The 24,934-nt window shown below is 45.2% G+C and overlaps 1 protein-coding gene across 1 annotated transcript in view; it reads right to left on the bottom strand.

Annotated features, from left to right (window-relative positions):
- MYLK3 (myosin light chain kinase 3) overlaps nucleotides 1-24,504 on the bottom strand; it is a gene marked incomplete at both ends in the record, with an annotated part of 44,750 nt that extends 20,246 nt beyond the window's left edge. Inside the window, 8 exons of the mRNA XM_079723665.1 lie at nucleotides 4,093-4,234; nucleotides 5,172-5,281; nucleotides 5,698-5,791; nucleotides 6,456-6,561; nucleotides 7,980-8,437; nucleotides 16,931-17,315; nucleotides 18,122-18,212; nucleotides 24,034-24,504. Of these exons, the coding sequence (XP_079579791.1) occupies nucleotides 4,093-4,234; nucleotides 5,172-5,281; nucleotides 5,698-5,791; nucleotides 6,456-6,561; nucleotides 7,980-8,437; nucleotides 16,931-17,315; nucleotides 18,122-18,212; nucleotides 24,034-24,504 (1,857 nt within the window). The remainder of the gene's footprint in view (nucleotides 1-4,092; nucleotides 4,235-5,171; nucleotides 5,282-5,697; nucleotides 5,792-6,455; nucleotides 6,562-7,979; nucleotides 8,438-16,930; nucleotides 17,316-18,121; nucleotides 18,213-24,033) is intronic.
- Between the last annotated feature and the right edge of the window lie 430 nt (nucleotides 24,505-24,934).

The raw sequence follows: 24,934 nt of genomic DNA, 5'->3' as shown, positions 1-24,934 counted from the left end.
TCCATTTACTTATGCCATCCTTAATTTCTTTCAACAATGTTTCATAGTTTTCAGAATATAAGGCTTATACATCTTTGGTCAAATTCATTTCTAAGTATTTTATTCTTTCTGATGCTACTGTAAATGAAATAGTTTTCTTAATTTTATTTACAGAATGCCAACTGCTAATGTATGGAAATACAATTGATTTTTACCTCTTACATCCTGCAACATTGCTGAACTCATTTATTAGTTCTAATAGTTTCCCTCCACCCTCCTTAGGATTTTCTATATACAAAATCATGTCATCTGTGAATAGAATTTTACATTTTCCTCTCCAGTCTGGATGTCTTTTATTTATTCTCTTGCCTAATTGCCCTGGTTAGAACCACAAGTACAATGTTTAATAGAAACGGCAAGAATATACACCCGTGTCTTGTTCCTGATGTTAAAAGGAAAACATTCAACATTTTACCATTAAGTTTAATATTAGCTGTGTGTTTTTCATAGATGGCCTTTATCAGGTTAAGGAGTTCTCTTCTATACCTAATTTGTTTAATGTTTTCATCATGAAAAGTTGTTTGATTTTGTCAAGTGATTTTTCTGCAGCTACTAAAATGATCATGTGATGTTGCCCTTTATTCTTTTAATATGGCATATTACATTGATTGATTTTTCATATGTTAAACCAACCTTGCACTCTTGGGACAAATCCCACTTTGTGATGTGTATAATCCTTTTTTTTTTGCGGTACGCAGGCCTATCACTGTTCTGGCCTCTCCCGTTGTGGAGCACAGGCTCTGGATGCTCAGGCTCAGCGGCCATGGCTCACGGGCCCAGCCGCTCTGGGGCATGTGGGATCTTCCCAGACCAGGGCACAAACCCGTGTCCCCTGCATTGGCAGGCGGACTCTCAACCACTGCGCCACCAGGGAAGCCCTGTATAATCCTTTTTAAATGTTGCTGTATTCAGTTTACTAATTTTTTATTGAGAATTTTTACATCTATATTCACAAGGGATATTTGTCTGTAGTTTCATCACAAGAAGTGATGTCTGCCTGGTTTTGGAATCAGGATAAGTCTGGTCTCATAAAATGAGTGAGGAAGTGCTTTATTCTCTTCTAATTTTTGGAACAGTTTGTGAAGGATTGGTATTAATTCTTTAAACATTTGGTAGAATTCACCAGTGAAGCCATATGGGCCTAGGTTTTTCTTTGTGGGTAGTTTTCTACACCAATTTGATTGTTCTACTTGTTATAAGTATATTCAGATTTCCTATTCCTTTTGAGTGAGTTTTCAGAAGTTTGTGTCTTTTGGGGGAATTCATCCATTTTATCTACATTATCTAATTTACTGGCATACAGTTTTTCATAACATTCCCTTATAATCTTTTTTTATTTCTGTAAGGCTAGTAGTGATGTCCCCTCTTTCATTCCATTCATTTTAGTAATTTGAGTCTTCTCTCTAGTTCAATATACCTAAAGATTTGTCAATTTATTGATCTTTTCAAAGAACCAACTTTTGGTTTCATTGATTTTCTCTACTGTTTCTCTGTTCTCTGTTTCAATTATTTCTGCTCTAACCTTTCTTATTTGTATCCTCTGCTTGCTTTGAGTTTAGCTTGCTCTTCTTTTTCTAGTTTCTTAAGATGGAATGTTGGATTATTGGTTTGAGATCTTCTTTTTAATATATAAGTGTTTGCAGCTACAAATTTCATTCCTAGTTTAGATGCACCCCCATAAGTCTTGGCATGTTGTGTTCTCATTTTCATTCATCTCAAAGTATTTTCTAAAACTTAATTTTAATAATAATTTTACCTGGCCTGATATATCAAAAACACTACCATTTCAATAGGTTACCAAAATAAAAAATATCGATGAAACATTTTCCATTATTTTTATCATATTGCCTTTGAAGTCCAGTGTGCATTTTACATTTATAGCACATCTCAAATCAGACACTAAATTTTCATCAGAAATACTTTAGATGTATTTAGAGCTCATGAATTATTTGTATTTAGATTTCATGAAATTTATAGCTTTTGAAAAGCAAATTAACATATTGAAATTGTTCCAAATATACTTAATGTTTTTCAATAATTTAATCATGTCAATCTTTAGATTTAAATTAATAAACTTTAAAATTCAGTTCCTTGCTCACACTAGTTATATTTCAAGTGCTTAATAGTCAAATGTGGGGCTTCCCTGGCAGCCCAGTGATCAAGACTCCACACTTCCACTTCAGGGGGCACGGGTTTGATTCCTGGTTGGGGAACAAAGATGCCACACGGCACAGTCAAAAAAAAAAAAAAAAGAAAGAAAGAAAGAAAAGAAAAGGAAAAAGAAGAAAAAAAGGCAAATGTGGCTAGTGTCTATTATATTGGACAGAGCAGCTCTGAGCTCTTTCTCCATATTTTAAATCAACCAATATTCTTAGGAGGTAGGTATTATCATTCCCCACTTTTCAACTGATGAGGTTATGCAAAATCAATCACTAAGATCAAGAAACTTATGCAAGATTTCATGGCCAGGAAGAGGCTGAAGTAGCACAAGCCCTGCTTCTGGATGGGAAACAGACCTTGGCAATAATTGTCTCCTGCTGTGGTGTCACAGGCGTTGCCCCAAAGTCTGTTCATTGACCCTGAATCTAAGAGCAGAATCCTAGCTTCTCCTAACTGCTCATCCCACAAGCAGCTAGTCCAGAGGCTCTGGAATTAGCTCTAGTAAGCAGGGAAGCTTGAGGTCAATTCCCCACCATCTCCACCATTTTTCATAGTACCACAACCTTATCAGGAAAGATGGTCAGAAGGAGCAACGTGTACACATGTAGGTCCAGACAACACACTTCCTATCTTCTGTGGAGAGCCACTGAAATTCCTGACGGGGTAGTAGAGAAATATCTTCCTGTTCTGCCAGTGGAGTAGAAAAACCACAGCAATGGCCACCATGCAAATCAAAACCACAATGAGATATCACTTTAAACCTGTTAGAATGTATGTCATCAAAAAAACAAGAGATAACAAGTGTTGGTGAGGATGTAGAGAAAAGGGAAACATTGTGCACTGTTGGTGGGAATGTATTAATAAATTGGTGTAGCCATTATGGAAACAGTATGGATGATCGTCAAAAAATTAAGGAATTATATATATATATATTATATATTATATATATAATTATATATATATATATACACACACACACACACACACATATATATATACATACACACACACACAGCGGAATATTATTCAGCCATAAAAAAGAAGGAAATTCTGCCATTTGTGACAAGATGGAACTTGACGGCATTATGCAAAGTGAAGTAAGTCAGACAGAGAAAGACACTTACTGTATGATCTCAGTTATAAGTAGAATCTAAAAAATTGGAGGCATCACACTTCCTGATCTCAAACTATAACTAAGCTACACCAATCAAAATAGTATAATATCAGCATAAAAAGGCAGACATGTAGATCAATGGAGCAGAATAGACAACCCAGAAATAAACCCATGTACAAAAAAGAAAGAAAAGAATGGCTACCACGTGCTTACTTTTTGTCAAGTAGACAAAAGAAGCTGTAATGCATTCATTCAATGGACTATACCATGGCCTTTAAAGAGAATGAGAAAAGATGTCTACAGTGTACTGTTAACTAAACAGGGCAAGTTTAAAAACGAGATGTATAGTATGATCCCTTTTGTGTGTATATGTTTGTCATACCAAATTGCTAATACAGAAGACCTCTCAGCACAGAGACTGAGTGGGAAGAATTTTCACTGTGCATTTCATACATTTCTATATTGTCTATATTTGTTACACATGCATATGTTTCTATTTTAGTTTTTAAAAACTAATCTTAGATATTTTTTTATAGAAAAAAGTCACTGTATCATTTGATCTTCAAAGAACACTTAATGAGGTACCTATTTTCCACATGTCACAGATGGAGGAACTGAGGCTCAGAGACTTGGCCTGCCCTAGACTCCAGAAGCAGGCAATGGCAGAGCAAGGAATGGAAGCCAGGATTGGGTGCTGACAGAGCTCTCAGAGATGAGAGAGCAGCAGAGGCTCAGGAACCGGGGCACCCAACCGCCACATGCCCAGGGCGGAGCCTGACCTTAAGGTCCAAGTGCAGGACATACTGCTGATGGAAGTATTGCACACCCTCGCAGATCTGCTTGGTGAACAACACCACATCCAGTTCAGTCAGGTGGTACTTCTCTTCTGTGATCCGGTCAAAGAGCTCACCCCCATCCACACTGCCAGGGCAAAGGAAGAGGCAGGCACTGACTGAGCAAGGCTCTCAGAAGACTGGTCTACTCATCACCAGGTGAGCCCAAGGGTGCCACTGCCATCTGGGGTTTTACGGGGACCTTTGCTCTTGTCCATTCCCAGCTCAGAGTATGGGTAGTAAAAAGGAAGTGATGGGCCAAATGGGAGACTGGGGCTTATCTGCAGTGTTGATCATCCAGGCTCACTCTGGATACTCGCTCTTGATACTCTAGGCCAAGGTTGTAAACTCATTGGCCTACAGGGGCCAATTAGTACCTACATGGCAAGAAGCCTAAATCAGACCAGATGTAAGACAAAACTTTTCTTAGAACACATAGCCCTTAGTCTAACTTCTTTTTCCACTTTTTATAGAGAACTGACAAGACAAATATTTCACTATCCTCAGTCCTACCAGAAGGAAAATAGCAACACAAGCACAATAATAAATGTCCCCTGAGCCCCTGGCCTCAACGTCATGGGTAGCTGGAAGTGATAGGGACTGTAGCAAATGGGAGTTTGATTGCCCCGTCTACAAAGGTCAGCTACTATGAGCTCCATCACACCATTTCCAACTGGAAATGTAGATCCAGCATTACTAGATCTTTTATATTTGCAAGAAAAGCTAGACATCTAGGTTTTAATGTGAAATTTCCCAATTTCCAACTAACAACTAAATTTTGTTAACAACTAAATCAAAATTACTAAAAATTATGTAGGCCAAAACAATATCTGCAGGTCAAATCAGGTTCACTGGCTGCTGGTTTGTGACAAATGGCTTTTTCCTCTGTGCTCTATGTTGGAGGTCAGGCAGAGGAGGTGATGCCTTTCCCTGGGTGTCACTGAGAGGGGAAGGAAAGGGAGAGTTTTGCTGGAATCTCAGCTCCCAGCCCCAACCCGAGCCCTGGCCCCTCCTCCCATGCTCACTACTCCATGACAAGGGTAAAGCTGTTCTTGCTCTCAAAGGCATCGTAGAGCTGGATCAGGTTCACATGGCTGAGCTGGTTCATGATGTTGATCTCGTTCTTCACATCCTCCTTGTGGAGCCGAAGGGGAGAGGAGTTTCCAAGAAATGGGTCAGGAAGAGAAGTCAGCTGCCCCTCCCAAGACACACCCCCCCCCACCCTGCATCCCCATTTCCTGTTCTCACACCAGCTTTCCTCAACTCACCACCCACACCAGCTTCTTACAGCAGCAAGGGCCCACCCATTTCACAGATAGGAAACCTGAGGCCCAAAAAGGAACCCTGGAGGTCCAGGAGGACCTGTTACCCAGGGTGCAAGGTGACCTGCTGACTGGAGTGTGGGAGTCATGGAAAAGAGGCAGGAAAGGTGGCTAGGTTTCCTGCTCAGAGTGGAGGGGCCTGGGGCAGTGTGGGGCCCAGGGTGGCCCAGGGGAAAGTGAAGGAATCCAGGGGCCTGGGACACCCACTGGCCTGGGGCAAAAACCTCACCCGGTCTTTGGCACTCTTCACTTTGATGATCTTGGCCGCCAGCGAGAGGCCCGTGGCCTTCTCCGTGCATCTGTGGACCTGGCCAAACCGGCCCCTGCAGAGATATGATGACAGAGCAGTCTCAGAGCCCCAGAAGCACAACCCGCACGTGGTGGGCCAGCCCCATCCTGGACCCTGGGCTTTCTGGTCCTACCTCTTCTCCGCACACACCACAGGGATTACCCTGCACCCCAGAGTTATCAGTCACCACCCCCACACTACACGGGCTCTGAACCTGGAAAAGAGCTTCTTCATCCATATGTGTGGGCCATCCTGCACCCCAGAGGGTGTCCCCCCAACCCACAGAACCCAGGCCATCCTGCACCCCAGGTGGTGTCCCCATCACCCACACCACCTAGGCCACCCTGCACCCCAGGGGGTGTTCTCTCCACCCACACCACCCAGGCCGTCCTGCACCCTAGAGGACATCCCTCTTACCCCACCCCATGTCGGCTCCCGTGCCACCTCCAGTACACGGGTCCCAGGCCCGCACTGTGGGCCCTCCTGCACCCTACACTTCATCTCACTCGCATCATTCGGTCCCTCCTGCACTCCGCAGATATCTCCTCACCCACTCTTTGTGAGCTCTCCGCTCACTCTCATGCTGTGCGGGACATCCCACTCCTGGCGGTGGCTCCATCAATCAGTTCCCGAGAACCGTCAGCGGCACCCAGCTATCCAGTTGCCCCACCCCTCATCAAGGCAGAAGGCCAGCTTACCCTCCCAGGACTTCGTGCTGGCACACTGTGTAGCCCGCTGAGGTCGAGGTCTCCCTGACACTCACCACCCGATGCTCGAAGGGGGCTGGCGGGGCTGGACTGTCGTCTGTTCGGGAGACAGCAGCCTGTGAGCCTCCTTCGTGCCGTCCCCACCTCTCAGCTCCCCCCACCCCCAGTCCCAGACCCACTTGGTTCAACAACGGCTTCTGCCAGTTTGTTGGGGGCTTATTGAGGGAACACTCAGACTGTTCCAGGGACAACTCCATGACCTCCGCAACCCTGGACCCAGAGCAGGGGAAATACTTCTATTTTCTCTTAGTTTGTCTCACAAGCAACTTTCTGCTCCCCAAAGTAGAAGACTGAATTTGCTTTGAGAGCATATTGTGTATCTTTTTTGTGTCTGCAAAGGTGAGCCCAAGCCCTAGACTACAAGGGGGTAACATTTGCATGGTTGTGTTGTTTCCTGGGCCCCTGGAAAGCCTGGATTCTGGGTGTGTCACAGAGAATCCACATCCAGAATTCCAGTCTGAAGTCTCCTTCACGGCAGAGTAACTGCCTTCTGTTCCGGAGCCCAACCGTTGGATCCTGGCTCTGTCAGCACTGACCTTGTGACCTTAAATGTGCTTCTCAGCCCCTCCTGTGTTTCACGTGTCTCCATTCCACAGGCCTGTGAGGGTAAACGCCACCACAAATGCCCGAGGCTAGGCTCACAGGGAGTCCTCAGCTAACATTGGCTTTATCACCATCTCAAAAGTCTCAGAAAAGACTCTAAAGTCACAGCCTGCTCTCAGTTGTGTTTCAGGGGTTAAGGGAGGCCTATGTTCACATCTGGACCAGGTCATACAAGGGGAGAAGAAGCAGCCAGAGAAGTCAGAGCACAGCACAGGGCAACCGTGGAGCCCGGAACTGGCAAGGGGCACCAGGATGACCTGCAGAAGGCTCAGCCCTTCCTCAGGGACCTCCAGAAATTCTGGGACAGGGAGCCAGCAAATGGTGGCCTTCCAGCAGCCATATGGGATGAGGGCTCAGACCAACAAGGGTGTGGCCCTAAGGGCTGGAGGAGTTGAGGCCCTTTGGGTCACAGGAACACAAGGATGCCTCACACCACCACTGGGACAGAAAGCAGGTCAGCAGTTCCTTCCCGATCCTGGATGAGAGTCAGCCCACTGGGTGCAAATGGCTGATAGTGGGTTATATATACCAGTTAATGGATTTGCTTTTTAGCAGGAGCCTTCCCTGTCTCAATCCAGAATGATACCAGTAGTATCGGGCAGGCAGGTGGCTTTGAGAAATCCGAGTTGAGCCCCATGGGTTCCCTCCTCTCCAATGGCTAGAGCCAACAAGAGCTCAGCCTGCTGCATCTCCGTGCCTTAGTCTCCAGCCCTGGGATGTGCTGGCAGGCTGTTCCCAGTCTTGGACTCCCCAACACCCACATTCTCTCTCCCTGGGAGCTTCAGGGAGGCCCCCCAGAGTAGGCCTTTCAAACTCACTCACCTCAGGGCACAAAGCAATGCCCTCACTTACCCAGAAACAGGCTGCCCGCCTCAGCTCCCGGGGGTGTCCTCCTTCCTGCTTCGGCTCTGCTCGTGCCCCTGGCTGTGCAGTCTTTTCCAGGCTCGGGGTTCCCTGCTCCTGGGCCTGTGTCCTGCTGCGGGCCTGGGGTCCTGGCATCAGCTCCCTTGTCCCTCCAGGCCTTGCTTGGTGCCATGGCGGGCTCGGGCCCAGATCCCTGCTTCTCTTTGTCCTTTGCTCCACAGTCGCTGCTCCGCTTCCACAGTGGGGAAAACACCCCGGCTCCTTTTGGGGTATGTTTTCCGGACTCAATCCCAGGGGCCTGGGGGCAGCACCTGGGCCCAGATGAGTCCTGCTCACCTGGATGGGCAGCTGCTGGAGCCTCTGCAGGGGGCGTGGTTCTGAGGCTGCCGCCTCGTGTCACAAGTAGCTCCCCAGGGGTGTCTGTCTCCTGCACATGGATGGAGATCCTGGGGCAGAGAGAAATGTGGCCCTGAGGTTAAAAGCAAGAACTTGAGTCACAACAGACCTGGGTTCAAATGCCTGCTGCTGCCATTCACTGACCATGGCCTCTTAGCCTCAGTTTTCTCATCTGTTAAAAAGGGCCCTTTGGTGGGCTTCTGTGGTGGCGCAGTGGTTGAGAGTCCACCTGCCGATGCAGGGGACACGGGTTCGTGACCCGGTCTGGGAGGATCCCACATGCCGTGGAGCGGCTGGGCCCATGAGCCATGGCCGCTGAGCCTGCGCGTCTGGAGCCTGTGCTCCGCAGCGGGAGAGGCCACAACGGTGAGAGGCCCGCGTACCGAAAAAAAAAAAAAAGTGTCCTTTGGGTAGTTATAATAGTAAGAGTTAGCTTGCAGTTGAAACCAGCAGATTCCATTCCCTATCCTTCTCTACCCAGACAGGACACCAGGGGAGAGGCTGGCTTCAGTGACATACGGTGCCACCAGCTCTCAGGATTCCACTGGATCAGCATCCAGGAAAGACTTGAAGCAACCTGTGTTGGATGGGGCTTGGGAGGAGTGGGGAGGTGGGCACCAGCTCTCTCTGTGGCCCCTTCGAAATGTGCTTCTGCCCCAGGAGGAATGTGGCCGGGAGGCAGGAGACCTGGGCTCTTCCCTCCCTTCTTTGGGCCTCAGTTTCCCTTCCATTAAATGAAGAGAAGGGTGAACCAAGTCAAACATCACACTGAAGCTTCAGGTCAGACACATTTTAGTAAAATCAGGGAATTGCTCATAAGAGTCCGGACTTTCTGTTTCTCCTGAATAAAACAGTCCTGGCTGTGCTGGGCCTGCACACTTACACAGCTGAGGAAACTCTCTGCCTCCCTACAGGCCCCCCTGCACCACTGGGCCATGCCACTGGGCCCACTGCATCCATGTTTGTTACCCAGACCAAGCAGCATTGTGGTTTGGGAAGACAGCTGGAGGTCAGAAAGGCCTTCTAAGCCCTGACATTCAGAGGGAAGACCCTGATCCTGGGAGCTTCAGACCCTCCCTCTCAGAGTTGCCACCTGATTGCCCTTCACAACCCCACTGCCGAGGTCTATGAGTGTTGGGGCAGGGGTGAGGGGGTGAGTGTCTGGGATGGACTGAGTCTCAGGAGGGAGCCAGGCGGCCTCCATCCTGGCCATAGTTCTGCCACAGGTTGCTGGACAGGGCTGGGTTTGGGCAAGTCTAGCCTCAGCAACCTCTTCTGTCAAATGGGGACAGTAATACCTCAGAGATGTACTGAGAGTTGACTAAGAAATGAAAGTACAAATGCAGGAGGTTCTAACAGTGAAGCCTAAAATGGTGCAACCACTGTGGAAATCAGTATGGCAGTTCCTTAAAAATGTAAAAATAGAACTACCATATGATCCAGCAATCCCACTTCTGGAAATATATCCAAAAGAATTGAAAGCAGAATCTCAAAGAGATTTGCACAGCCATGTTCACAGCAGCATTATTCACAACAGCCAAATGTGGAAGCAACCCAAGAGTCCAGTGATGGATGAATGGATTAAAATATGTAGCATATACATACAATGGAATATTATTCATCCTTAAAAAGGAAGGAAGTTCTGACCTGGATGAACCTTGAGGACTTTATGCTAAGTGAAATAAGCCAGTGACAGAAAGACTGATTATACATATATGAATGAGTGAATTACATGAAGGACCTACAATAGTCAAATTCATAGCGACAGAAAGTAGAAAGGTGGTTATCATGATCTGGGGTGGAGGTGTTTGATCGTAACAGAGTTTCAGATTTACAAGACAAAAAAGTTCTGGAGATCTGTGTCACAGCAATATGAATATACTTAACACTACTACACTATACACTTGAAAATGGTTAAGATGGTAAATTTTATGTTATGAGTTTTTAACCATTTTTTTTTTTTTTAATTAAGGCTTTCCCTAGCAGCTGGAGGCCCAGGCCCCTTCTCTGAGCTGCTGCAGGTCCTCTGAGAGCAGTGTCTACTTCTGAATGCACCTGGTTCGGCAGCCTGTTCACAGCTAAGCCTTGGGTGGGAGGCAGCAAAAGTCCCCCAACACTCCCTCAGGAGTGAGTACGGGTTGGTGATGACAGGGTAGGACGGGAAGGGTGGCATCCAAGCCCAGCTCAGCCCTTGTCTTAACCAAGGGACATGGGAAACTGCAGGAAGCCAGTTTCTGGAAGAATATCCAGGTAGCCAGGTAGCCAGCTAAGAAGGCCAACAGTCATTGAGTTCCTCTTGGTCTTCATACCTGGGGGTATGGGATGACCCCAAGGTACTGCCATGCATTCCCATGCCACTCTGAGTGTCTAAGGCTTCCCCACTTCCTGCACAGCACACCCAGGGCAGGCATTGCTAATTGATTGCAGCACTCTGTTCCACCAGGTCCAGCAAGGGCCCAAGGATCCTCTACACAGGCAGCCACTGCCAATCACAGCCAATCCATTTTCCTCAAGATATACCCATGTGCTAGGTGAGGGAGGGTAGGCAGTGATTGCCCCACTTCCTGAGCCCAGTCTGGTGTCTGAAATTCAACTCAGGGTTGAAACTGACACACAGACCTTTCCCCCTCACCCAGAATACTTTTAGGGCCCCTAACAAGTTCATGGAAAGTTCATCCCCACCCTAGGTTCCACATTTAGAGCCTTGGCCAGGATCCAAGGATGCCTGCCAGGAATCCCTCCCTCCAGCTGTTTAGGTCTCCTGGGGACTCATATTTCCTTCCAAAACAAAGGCAGAAAAAGGACTGGGCTTCCCTGCCAGCCACCACAGCATACACAGACACCAGCTCCTCTCCCTGAGCCAGGCCTTGGGGGACTCAGTTATAGATCAGGACAGTCAAGGGCAGGTGCAGAAGGGCACCGGTCCCCTTAGAGAAAGGCCCAGGAAGCAGAGTGCCCTTCAGTGGGCTGCCTGGGGCCAGGATGCCCTGCCCCTGGAGAACACTGCTGGAAAACACAGGGCTAGGTAGGACCTGACAGTCAGCAGTTCTGGCTGTTCATTTTCCTGCACCATGTCTGCTGAGGGCAGGTCATGAGACTGAGTCCTGAGAGTTAGGACACAGCCCCACTTCCAGAGCTCCAAGCATAATCTTTCTGAAAGCCCCTGGATTGATTCAGCCCATACCAACCTCCCACCTCTGAACACCCATCATTCTCTCCCCATTATAGTATTTAGGACTTAGCTAAATGCTGACCTGAAAAAACAGGATGGTGCAGTGGTTAGGGGCACAGATTCTGGAGTCCAAAAACCTAGATCCATCCTCTTAAATTTTTTGAGAATTGCTTTGTGGCCTAGCATGTGATCTATCCTGAAGAACATTCCATGTGTACTTGAAAAGAATGTGTATTTATTTATTTATCTATTTATTTATGGCTGTGTTGGGTCTTTGTTGCTGTGTGCAGGCTTTCTCTAGTTGCAGGGAGTGGGGGCTACTCTTCATTGCAGCATGCAAGCTTCTCATTGCGGTGGCTTCTCTTATTGCGGTGGCTTCACTTGTTGCGGAGCACAGGCTCTAGGCACGCGGGTTTCAATAGTTGTGGCTCATGGGCTCTAGAGCACAAGCTCAGTAGTTGTGGCACACGGGCTTAGTGGCACGTGGGATCCTCCCAGACCAGGGCTCGAACCCATGTCCCCTGCATAGGCAGGCAGTTTCTTAAACATTGCACCACCAGAGAAGTCCTGAATGTGTATTCTTATATCAAGCATTTTTTCCAGCTACAGTGGTATGAAATCAGAAATCAATTACAGAAAGAAAAATGGAACAAGAACAGATATGTGGAGACTAAACGACATGCTACTAAAAAACCAATGGGTCTGGGCTTCCCTGGTGGTGCAGTGGTTGAGAGTCCGCCTGCCGATGCAGGGGACAAGGGTTCGTGCCCCAGTCCGGGAAGATCCCACATGCTGCGGAGCGGCTGGGCCCGTGAGCCATGGCCGCTGAGCCTGCGTGTCCAGAGCCTGTGCTCTGCAACAGGAGAGGCCACAACAGTGAGAGGCCCGTGTACCGCAAAAAAAAAAAAAAAAAAAAAAAAAAAAACCAATGGGTCAATGATGAAATCAAAGAGGAAATCAGAAAATACCTTGAGACAAATGAAAATGGAAACACAACACTCCAAAACCTGTGGGATGAAGTAAAAGCAGTTCTAAGAGGGAAGCTGATAGCAATACAGGCTTTCCTCAAGAAACAAGAAAAACATCAAGCAACCTAAACTACCACCTAAAGGAATTAGAAAAAGAAGAACAAAGAAGTCCCAAAGTCAGCAGAAGGAAAGAAAAAATAAACATTAAAGAGAAAATAAATAAAATAGAGATCAAAACACAATAGAAAAGATCAATGAAACCAAGAACTGGTTTTTTGTAAAGACAAACAAAATTGATAAACTTTTAATCACACTAATCAAGAAGAAAGGAGAGAGGACCCAAATAAACAAAATAAGAAATGAAAGAGGACAAGGTCCTACTGTAGAGCACAGAGAACTATATTCACTATCTTATGATAAACCATAATGGAAAAGAATATTTTTTAAAAGAATGTATATATATGTATAACTGAATCACTTTGCTGTATATATATGCATAACTGAATCACTTTGCTGTACAGCAGAAAGTAACACAACATTGTAAATCAACTATATTTCAATTAAAAAACAAACAAGAAAAGAAATGAAAGAGGGTAAATAACAACCAATACCACAGAACTACAAAAAATCATAAAAGAATACTATGAACAGTTATATGTGAACAAATTGGACAACCTAGAACAAATTTCTAGAAACATACAACCTGCCAAGACTGAATCAAGAACAAACAGACAATTTGAACAGACTGATCACTAGTAGTGAAACTGAATTTGTAATTAAAAAAAAAAAACTCCCAGCAAACAAAAGTCCAGGGTTGGACAGCTTCACAGGGTAATTCTCTTTTGTGTTCTATAAAAAAGAACTAGTGCTTATTCTTTTCAAACTAGTCCAAAAACTTGAAGAGGATGGAACACTCTCAAATGAATTCTATGAGGCCACCATTACCCTGATACCAAAATCAGAAAAAGACACTACAACAAAAGCAAATTATAGGCCAGTATCTTTGATGAAAATAGATGCAAAAATCCTCAACAAAATATTAGCAAACTAAATCCAACAATATATAAAAAGGATCGTAAACAATGATCAAGTGGGATTTATTCCAGGGACCCAAGGATGGTTCAATATTCACAAATCAATCAATGTGATACATCATACTAACAAAGGGAAGGATAAAAATCACATGATCATCTCAATAGATGCCTAAAAAACGTTTGACAAACTTCAACACCCACTCATTATAAAAAACTATCATCAAAGTGGGTATAGAGAGAACACATCTCAACATAATAAAGGCCATTTATGACAAACTCAGAGCTAACATCACACTCAGTGGTGAATAGCTAAAAGTCTTTCCTCTGAATTCAGGAACAAGACAAGGATCCCACTCTTTCCACTTGTATTTAACATAATATTGGAAGACCTAGCCACAGCAATCAGACAAGAAAAAGAAATAAAAGGCACCCAGATTGGAAGGAAAGATGTAAAACTGTCGCTATTTGCAGATGACATGATACATGTTGCTTTTCTATACACTAATGTTGAACTATCAGAAAGAGAAAGTAAAAAACAATCCCTTTTAAAATCACATTTTTAAAATGCCTAGGAAGGAACTTAACAAAGAAGGTGAAAGACCTATATACTGAAAACTATAGAACATTGATGAAGGAAATTGAAGATGATACAAAGAAATGGAAAGATATCCCGTGCTCTTGGATTGGAAGAATTAATATTGTTAAAATGGCCATACTACTCAAAGCAATCTACAGATTTAATGCAATCTTTATAAAAATACCCATGACATTTTTTACAGAATGAGAACAAATAATCCTAAAGTTCATATGGAAACACAAAAGACCTAAAGTGTCAAAGCAATCTTGATAAAAAAGAACAAAGCTGGAGGTATCACCCTCCCAGACTTCAGGCTATATTACAAAGCTACAGTAATCAAAACATCATGGTACTGGCACAAAAAACAGACACATAGATCAATGGAACAGAACAGAGAGTCCAGAAATAAACGCATGCACCTATGGTCAATTAATCTATGACAAAAGAGGCAAGAATATACAACGGGGAAAAGACAGTCTCTTTGATAAACACTGTTGGGAAAACTGAACAGCTACATGCAAAAGAATCAAACTAGACTATTTTCTCACACCATATAATAAAAAAAACCCAAAATGGATTAAAGACCTAAATATAAGACCCCAAACCATAAAACTCCTGGAAAAGAATGTTCAGTCAGAACAGCCTATGATGTAAATCATAGTAACTGTTTTTTTTGTATCTGTCTCCTAAGTCAAAAGAAATAAAAGCAAACAAATAGGGCCTAATTAAACTTAAAAGCTTTTTCACAGCAAAAGAAAAATGAAAAAATGAAAAGACATTGAAAAAATAAAAAGACAACCTACTGAATGGGAGAAAATATTTGCAGATGACATGACCAACAAGGGGTTAATATCCAAAATATATAAACAGCCCATATAGTTCAATATGAAAAAAACAAACAAGCCAATGAAAAAATGGGCAGAAGACCTGAATAGACACTTCTCCAAAGAAGACATACAGATGGCCAAAAAGCACATGAAAAGATGCTCAACATTGCTAATTATCAGAGAAATGCAAATCAAAACAGCAATGAGATATCACCTCACACCTGTCAGAACAGCTATCATCAAAAAGACTACAAATAGGGACTTCCCCAGTGGCACAGTGGTTAAGAATCCACCTGCCAATGCCAGGGACACGGGTTCGATCCCTGGTCCGGGAAGATCCCACATGCTGTGGAGCAACTAAGCCTGTGCACCACAACTACTGAGCCTGCACTCTAGAGCCCGCGAGCCACAACTACTGAGCCCATGAGCCGCAACTACCGAAGCCCACGCACTCTAGGGCCCACATGCTGCAACTATTGAGTCCCCATGCTGCAACTACTGAAGCCCGCAAGCCTAGCGCCCGTGCTCCACAACAAGAGAAGCCACCACAATGAGAAGCCCGCACACTGCAACAAAGAGTAACCCTTGCTTGCCACAACTAGAGAAAGCCTGCATGCAGCAACGAAGACCCAACACAGCCAAAAAAAAAGACTACAAATAACAAATGTTGGCAAGGATGTGGAGAAAAAGGAACCTTTGTACACTGTTGGTGGGAATGTAAATTGGTGCAGTGTCTATGAAAAACAGTATTGAGGTGCCTCAAAAAGCTAAAAACAGAACTACCATATGACTCAGCAATTCTAATCTTGGGTATATATCCAGAAAAAAACAAAATCATTTATTTAAAAAGATACATGTGCCCCAATGTTCATGGCAGCACTATTTACAATAGCCAAGATATGGAAGCAAACCAAGTGTCCATCAACAGATGAATGGATAAAGAAGACATGGTATATACAGATAATGGAATATTACTCAACCATAAAAAAGAATGAAATTCTGTCATTTGCAGCAACATGGATACAACTAGAGAATATTATGCTTAGTGAAATAAGTCAGACAGAGAAAGAATTACTGTATGATATCACTTATATGTGAAATCTAAAAAATAATACAAATGAAGGTATATAGCAAAACAGAAACAGACTCATAGATACAGAGAACAAACTACTGGTTACCAGTGGGGAGAGTGAAGTGGGGAGTTGCTCATTAGGGTACACCTACCATGTATAAACTAGATCAACAACAAGGATATATTGTATAGCCCAGGGAATTATAGTCATTATCTTATAATAACTTTTAATGGAGTATAAACTATAAAACTTCTGATCCCTATGCTGTATACCTGAAACTAATAAAATATTGTAGATCAACTATACTTCCGTAATAAACGAACAAACACCTGGATTCAGATTCCAGCTCTATGAATCCCTAGCTGTGTGGCCCTGGGCAACCTGACCCTGTGTCATCATGAGTAAACCAGGGACACCAACCACACTTGCCTCCTGAGGAGGTTGTGAGAATAAAACGAGATGATGTCTGTGAAATGCTCAGCCAATGACTGGCACCTGGGATGTGTTCAGTGAACACTTTTAAGTATTATTATAGCTACTACTATTGCTCTCAGTCTTGTTCCACATGGGACTCACCTGGGGAGCTTTAAAAACAAACAAATAAACAAAAAAAAAATGCTTAAGCCTCACTCCAGACTGAATAAATCAGAACCTCTGGGCATGCGTATCTAAAAAATTCCTTCCAGTAATTCTAATGGGTGCCAGGTAAGAACCAGTGCTCTAAGCTCCCGAAAGCAGGGCCTCGGCCTTCTCCTGTCCTCTCGTCTCGAGGCTAACCAGAGCTGCACACACAGTGGACACTCAAACAGGAGCAGCTGGCCCCTTAGCAGGCTCCAGCCCAGGAGCTGCAGTTAATTCCTTCCCTTGCCCAGCTTGGAGGCACATCCCTTACCTTGGAGGTGTTTCTCCACCACCGTGAGCTGACTTGGCCTGGGCTGGCAGCGCTGGAGTCAGCCTCATGCCCTCCTCCGAGGGCCGAGGGTCAGGCCTACTGGATGATGTTCCTCGTCCTGCACCCGATGCAGCCTCCTGGCCGGTGGGAGCCTCACTGACCCTTTCAGACACCACAGACAATTCCAGGCCCGTTCTGGGGTTCTCGCTGGATGCTACAGGAGCTTTGGCTTCCACCTCTGAGCGTACCTGGGCTGGGCCAGGAACTCCGTCTCCCTGCCCTGGTGAGGCCTCTGCCTGGGTAAGGAGGTCAGCTCCTATCCCCAAAGCACTGATGGGGGGCAACCTCTCCACTGTCCCCTCTGGCAGGTCCACCTTCTGGCTCTCTATAGGAAAATAAGCAGGATAAAAATGCTCTCCTATGTAGAAGAACCTATCCCAAAGGTATCCTGAAAAATATGTAGAAGACCATTCAGTGCACCATGTTTATAATAGGCAGACTGGAAATAACACAAGTGACCATCAGGAGAGGGTTGGTTGACTAAACCAGGGCCGCCCAGGCATAAAAAAGGAGAAACGGATATCTCCATATGCGGCTATGGAGTGATCTCAGGATATACAGTGGAGAAAAGCAAGGAGGAGAAGTGTGTGGTATGCTTCTGTTTGTCTAAGAAGGAAGGTTGTGTGTATGTGAGCATGCACATGTGTGTGTATGTGAGCACGCATATGTGTGTGTATAACCACTTATAATGTGGTCTAAAGAGACTGGACCTCAAAGGAAAGATAAGACAAAAACTTTTTTACATAGTTACATATGCAGGGGAGAAAATAGGATGCAGGGAACATGCATAGAAGTTAGACTTCTCTTAATATACCTTGTTTTGTCAATTTGACTTTGGAACCATGTAAATATTATGCAAGATTATAAAAGAAAATTAACTTTAAAAACTTTAAAGTTGGCCAAGTGCTTAAAAAAACTGATCCATAAAAATTTAAAGCAAAGTGAAATAAACAGCAATACAGAATGGAATAAGCATAAAGGACAAATAGAACTGCAAAAAAAAAAGAGGAAGAAGAATAAGTTTCAGCAGTTTTTCAGTAATCATATTAGGGTGGTGGTGGTGGTGGTGGTGGTAGTTTTATTCTGAAATTAGGTGTGCAGGTGGGATAAAGCCAACGGGGCCCCACTCACCTTCCCAAGGCCCCTTGAGCTCGGCTTGCACGCCTCTGGTGCTCAGCGTGTGCTTTGGTTTTGCTCCTTTCTCTTCCACTCGCTCTTTGTTCTAAAAGAATAACCATAAAAACTAGCATCATCATCAACATCATCGTTCAGGCCACAAACATTTGTTGAGCACCTACCTTGTGCTTGAAATAGAAGAATTTAGGTTATTTCTTAGTCTCAGAGTAATACTAGAGGGTACATATTACTATTGTCATTTTAGACATAAGAATCCTGAGGCTTTCCCAAGGTCACCAAGTCCTTTCTAATGGGTCACCGTAGTGCAGGTAAGGGGCAGACCTAGCCCCTGACAGGGTGATCTAAACAGACCAGACCTGAAAATACTAGACAAGGCATGGAAAATAAATTTAAGGTGTCAATTTAGATCAATCGGTCATGGCTATTACAGTGTTGGCTTGAGTTGGATACTGAGGTCAGATAAATCTATGCTTGCAGGGGGAGAGTGCCACTATCAATTAATAATGTCTGCTTGGGAGCTAGGTGGGTGGATCCCAAGGTGGCCTCTTTGCAGTACAGGACCCTTGAACCAGACTTGCTGGGTTTAAACCCCACCTTCACCACTTGGCCAAGATCCTTAACTTCTCTGCATCTCACTTTCCTCATCTGTAAAATGGGGAGAATAATATTATCTACTCGTAGAGCTAGCGGGAGGATTGAGGGAGTTAATTTGTGGAATTTCCTGAGAAGTGCTCCCAGCACATGGTAAGTGCTCTAAATAGCTCAGATGATTTTGTGTTGTCTGAGACAGAGCAGATCATGTAAGGACACTCGGAGCCCACCCAGTGAGGCTCTCAGCAGGTCTTCCTGAACTGAATGGTCCACACCAGTCCAGTGCATATGCTCATGCCCCTGAAATCATCCAGAGCACTCAGTATTTCCAAATGCAAATATTTCTAGGTGGCCTGACCCTTGCTGGGCCCCCCTGGTATTTCTGAGCCTTTGACTGATATGGCCCCCAAGATTCCTCCTGGCACTTGTCACAGAAGTGGGTCTGGTCTCAGGCCAGAGACTGAAGGCCCTTTCTCCTGCCTTGGCCACAGAGGCCCCAACTGGGAGGCCAGAGTCCAAAAAGAGCTCCCATTTTTTTTTGGCTTGCATAGAATCTAAAATTTTTAAATTTGTTACCACCATTTTAAATCTAGGAGATTTTTACATCAAAATTCTAAGTTCCATTTGGGGGTTATAGAATTGTTCTACATTTTGATTGTGGTGGTAGTTATTAGGGTGTATACATTTGTTGAACTATATACTTAAATTGTGCATACTTAGTGTGTGTATGTACAGTTTATTGTATGTAAATTATACCTTAATAAAACTGATTAGAAAAATTCTAGGTTCCCAGCTTCTCTTGAAAAAGAAAATCAGAAGATCTGGGAATTCCAGGCCCATATGGCAAAAATCAGCTGGAGCAATTCCCACCATAGTGCTCACCTCTCTTGCGTGTCTCCCTGACACTAAGGATGGAGGTTACATTTGCTACCAAATCAGGTCCAGCTGCTTTTTCCTCAAAATGCAATACTTGAGAGAGGCAAATGTTGGTAGAAAGGAAAGTTACTTTTAATCAGAATGCTGGCAATCTGGGGGGATGGTGGACTCAGCGTTCCCCAAAAACCGCCTCCAAAGAATCTGCTCAGCCATGAAATTTTTTAAAGGGAAAGAGGGAAGTAATCTCAGTTAATCAGAGTTGTCGCCATCCCCCAGTGTATGAAGGCTTGTCATGCAGGCTTGTTGATGCTATCTTGTTCACAGTTTGTTCACACAGTTTGTGAGATTACTGAAGGGGAAGCTAGGGAAGAGATCTGGTCTTTTGTTAGTTACTTATTATTCATTTCTACTTCTTTGATTTACAGAAAGAACTGACATGTTAGGCAAGGTATTGTGTGATCAAAAGATTTGAAAGTTGTGCTTGGGCCAGAGGTGAGTAGAGCATGGGGGTGCCTGGTTTAAGGTTAGTGACAAGACAAAAGGGGCCTCCTGTAAAGAGCTCTTTCCTGCCAAAAGCTGCTTACAAATTCCCACTTGTCAGAACATCATTCCATTTCTATGGGATTATGGGCAAAGGTCCATCTTCTGTAACTACTTCGTGCTGACAAGGGCGCCGTATTCTTAGAGTGGAAGATGTCGGCATGGGTCTGCAGCATCTCTTTGCTGTCAAGTGTAGTTGCCCATTTACATATACGGGCAGAAGAAGCTACAATTATGTTGATGCCCACAAAGATATAGATTATTATGAGCAATAGTATCCCATTCTCTTGAGGCCAGTTCTTGAAATTTTGCTAGCCATAGATTCAGTGCTGCTCAAGATGGAGCTTAAGTCATGGCTGCAGTCTGGTCATCATGTAGTTAGCTTTTTCCCTCTGGTGGCAGTTACAGTATCTGTAAAACAACTCAGGAATGTGCATCAGACACTGAGTCTTTGACTCTGTTGTCCTAATCATTAGCTGCTTGGACCTGCTCTTTTGTGACTCGGGGAGGCCTGGGAGACTTCAGCTTTTCTACAAACAAGAGGCAGGGGACGTGGAGGGGCCTTTGTACTGGAGTGGGGGTGGGGGGTGGCACATAGGGTTCTGCTTGGTTCCAGGTTGTTTCCACTGTTTTTCCTATGCTGTGCCCACTTCTCTCAGTCCTGTTTCCTGCTCATGTCTTTGGGATTCCAGGACAGTAAGATTTGCCCTCTTAATGGTAACAACATAACACATGGAAACACTTAATAAATAAATGCTAGCTGCTGTCATCATGATTATCACCAGCATCAATGTGACGCAGATGCCCTGCTCTGCAGAGACCTCTCCTTTTGTCTCTTTCTACAGACTCTGTCCTGCCACCCCCATAGTTGGGGGAACTGAAAGCATTATCACGGCTGCCTCCTGTTTCACCCACCAGTAGAGAAAGACTTGAACAGACTGTCCTTTGGTAGACCTTGTGGGGCTCAGACTGTCCTCTCCCTCCCTTTGTCTTTGGTGGAGAGAGGCGTGCGCGTGCGCGCGCGCACACACACACACACACACACACACACACAAACACACACACATGCAGAGCTGGGTTTCGACTTCAAGGCTCAAACTTTTGGTTCCTGCCTTGTCCGATGCATCCAGAAGAAAAAAGATAGATCCCAAACGCCTAGGCACCTGGAGGACTGATGCCTTCTGAGCAGCTTGACTGTGATTCTGCGCATCCTGGCTGAGCCTGACCCTGTCCGTGAGAGAGCATGTGGCTTTCAGTAACAATCTGATTCATCGTTACAACCAAACAAAGTGCCACTGGGCACTCCAGACCTGAGGAGGAGCTTCCTGAAGTCCTGGCAGCCAGTGCTAAGGCTGAATTCAATTCCACAAATTGCTATGCCCCTACTCTCCTAGGAAATACAAACAGGATCTCCAGAAAGTCTCCACAATGCACTGCTTTCAGCATTACTGTGTGTTAAATAGCTGGGGCTTGGTCACAGCTGTCTAATGGCCAGCCCTGCCAGCACACAGAGGGAAGCAGAGGCCTCACAGTCAGCAAGGAGCTGACAGCCTGACTGGGAGACTAGATCTAGCCCTTTACATAGTTACTGGGATGTGTATTAAACACAAAGACCGGAAGAGAGATCAATCACGTGCCAGATCAATCACAGGCAAGAACTATGGCAAGAACTCAGAAAACAGAAAATTCCATGACTTCACCCTATCCAGAAATGCCTAAATATCTGCAACACTTATGACAGCTGATTTCACTAATATATGAAGAATTCTTACAAATCAAGAAAAAGGCAAAAAAAAAAAAGAAATAGAGGGAAAAGGGCAAGAGCAAATTAAAACTACAATGAGATATATCATTCTGTCTACTTTTGTTTATGTTTGAAATTTTTCATAATAAAAAGGTTCTTTTTAATTTTAAGAATTTTTTTTTAAAAAGTTTGCTTTAAGAGACATATAACCAATTGCCTTATTTGGATTTTAACTCAAATAAACAAATTATAAAAATAAATAAATAAGGTATAAGCCGATCAGGGACATTTGAATGCTGACTTGTAATATCAAGTTACCATTCACATTTTAGATCATGATAATCTTTTTTAAAAGAGTCCTTATGTTTTAGATATATGTGCTGAAATGTTTATGGAAGAAATAATCCATTATCTCAGATTTTCCTCAAAATAATCTGGAAAGGGGGAAGTGGGTGGGAAACATCAGCCTCCAGTTATGGGCTCACAGGGTTCATTGTTCTAATCTCTATTTTTATAAATGTTTGACATTTTTTATACTAAAATATTTTTTTAAAAACACATGCTTAATAAGATGTTTTCATCCGCCAGACAAAGAGTCAAAAACTGGATAATATGCTTTGTTAGCAAAAATGGGGCAACAAGCATTCCCATACGTTATTGAATTAGAATAACTTCTTTGAAGGTTGGTTTGGCTTCATTTATTGTATAAGTTTACCCTTTGGTTTAACATTGCCACTTCTAGGAGTGTGTCATATAGATAAACTCACACTTCCATGGTTAGTCACTGCATCATTATTTATAATAGCTAAAAATGAGAAACAATACAAACAAACAATGATATGGGACTGATTAACAAATTAGACACATCCTCAAAAATAGAGCTCTCTGCAATTTAAAGAACAAGAACGAGGAAGCTTTCTAGCTATAAATATGAAACAATGCCCTAAATATATTAAGTTAAAAAAAAATCCAGGCCAGTACAATGTGAGTAATATTTGAGTTAAAACAAAACAAAACAAAGAGGGTGGTGTGTATACCAATGTGCTTGTAGATAAACAGACTCTATCTGGAAGGTTTCACAGGAGACTGGTTCCTATGATTGTCTGGGGAGGAGGGTTGTCCCGGGGCCTGGGGGGGATGCAGTAGGAGGGAGAATGTTTTCTTACCATGAGCATAAATTAGATTTATTTTCTGTTTTAAAGCTGAGGTTGGTTATCATTGTCAAGAGCAGAAGGTCACATCTCCCCTGCAGGCCTGACTCTCAGGGGTGGTACAGAAAGCAGGGAGCTGGGGTGGGAGGGGCCAGCTCTGGAGAAGCAGCTGAGCGGGGAGGGAAGGGATCTGCAGAGCGAGTTCTGGCCTGGCTGGGGAGGGGGAGGGAAGGCAAACTCCTGCAGCCTTGCCTCTGAAAGCCTCAGTCGCTGACAGAGTTTAAGCACGGACTCCATGCTGGGGGGAAGCTGCAGAGACCTGAAAGGGTGGCTCCAGGCCATCTGAGTGTTGCTAGGTGGCTTACCCTCCCTGTTCCCAGTGTTGCCTCTACACACACCACACACACACACACACTCACACACACCCCAGCCAAGCTTCTATTAGCCAGTGGGTCTGATTATGCAACCCTTGGGAACAGCCGCTCCCAGAAATGCCACACTCCACCCCCAGGCTCCGGCTCCCGCCTGTGTCCCCCACTGGGTCACTGTCAACACTCATCTCCCCACTGGCAGCTGCACACTCCGCCCACTTGGGGACAGAGCACAAGGCTGGGGACAGGAAGGGAGGGAGGTTTGGGTTTCTGAAGGGGGCTCTGTCAGGGTAAACTGAGCGCTCCCCACCTCTCTCCCACCCCAGGTGTAAGGAGAAAAGAAGTTCCTGGGATGTCAAAGGAGTGTAACTGCCCTCCTCTCCCTAATGGCTCATTTGTCCCCCACTTCTAGGTTCCCTGCACAGCCCAGGGCCCCACAGAGGCACTGCCTCTCCCTTTCCCTGGGAGAAATCCATCTGTCCTTGTTCCCATCAACAGGTCACGCAGGAGGCACAAGAGGGGACAACAGCCCTCCAGCTCTCCTAAGACTAGCTTCCTGTCTGGTCTCCCCACCAGGGACCTGAGCCTCCCTTCCAGCCAGAAGGGCACCGGGGCAGGGCAGCAGGAACCAACCTCCGCAGGGCTGTCGGCCAGACTTCCCTTCCGCCAGGGGACACTCCCTTGCATGATAAAATCCACCACCTTCGAGTTCTGGAGCACAGCCCCCAACAAAGCTATGGCCTTGTCCACAGCCACCACCATCCGGAAGAGCGCTTCTAGCCTGGCGCCCTGCTGGGCGACATCCTGCCGCCCGGCCCTCACCAGCTCCAGGACCTCCGGCCACCCAGCCTGCATGTCAGCGGGGGGAGTGCGGTCGGCCCCAGCTGGGCCCAGAATATGGGAGGTCTCCAGCCGGTGCAGGCCTTGCTCCAGGTGGCCCATGCCTCGGTACACGCATTGCAGTTTCTCCATGACGTCTTCTTGGAAATTTAAGAGTTTGTCAACCTTCTCATCCAGCACGTTAAGCTTTTGGTCCATGGTGGTTAAGCAGGCCTTGCCCAGCCCCGGCAGCCCCGGCAAACTCTCCCTGGGGGCTCCTGACATCCTGATGAAGATTGCCAAGGGTGAAGAATCGGAAGAGCCGCAGACCTCTGGCTTTCACTTGGGCAGCGGTGTCTGGAAGTTCATTGTTCTTTAGCTAAGGCTCACCTGGGTTGTTCAGGGCGCCCAGAGGACCAGACTCTCTCCAAGCCGTTGCCTTTGCTTATCTCCCACTCTGCCGTGGCCATGAGTGACAGGCTGGGCTTGGCCCAGGCCCTTCCCCTTGGGGGCCCCTTTGACATCACGGCAGCATTTAACATTCCTCTCTGAGAGGCTGTTGATGGGCAAATATGTTAAGAATCTGCCCAGGGCAGGCCGAGTTCGTGTAGCTGAAACTAAAGGTTAGAAGAAAAGGGATCCTTTAGGTAACGTCCTGATAGTTGGACTCTGCGAGGGGGCCTCAGGGATACCAAGGCAGAGTAAGGGCTTGAGG

This window comes from Hyperoodon ampullatus (genome assembly GCF_949752795.1).
Source record: "Hyperoodon ampullatus genome assembly, chromosome: 18".
Lineage (NCBI taxonomy): Eukaryota > Metazoa > Chordata > Mammalia > Artiodactyla > Ziphiidae > Hyperoodon > Hyperoodon ampullatus.
Note: the sequence above shows the minus strand (reverse complement) of the source record. Positions and strands in the feature narration are given on the sequence as shown.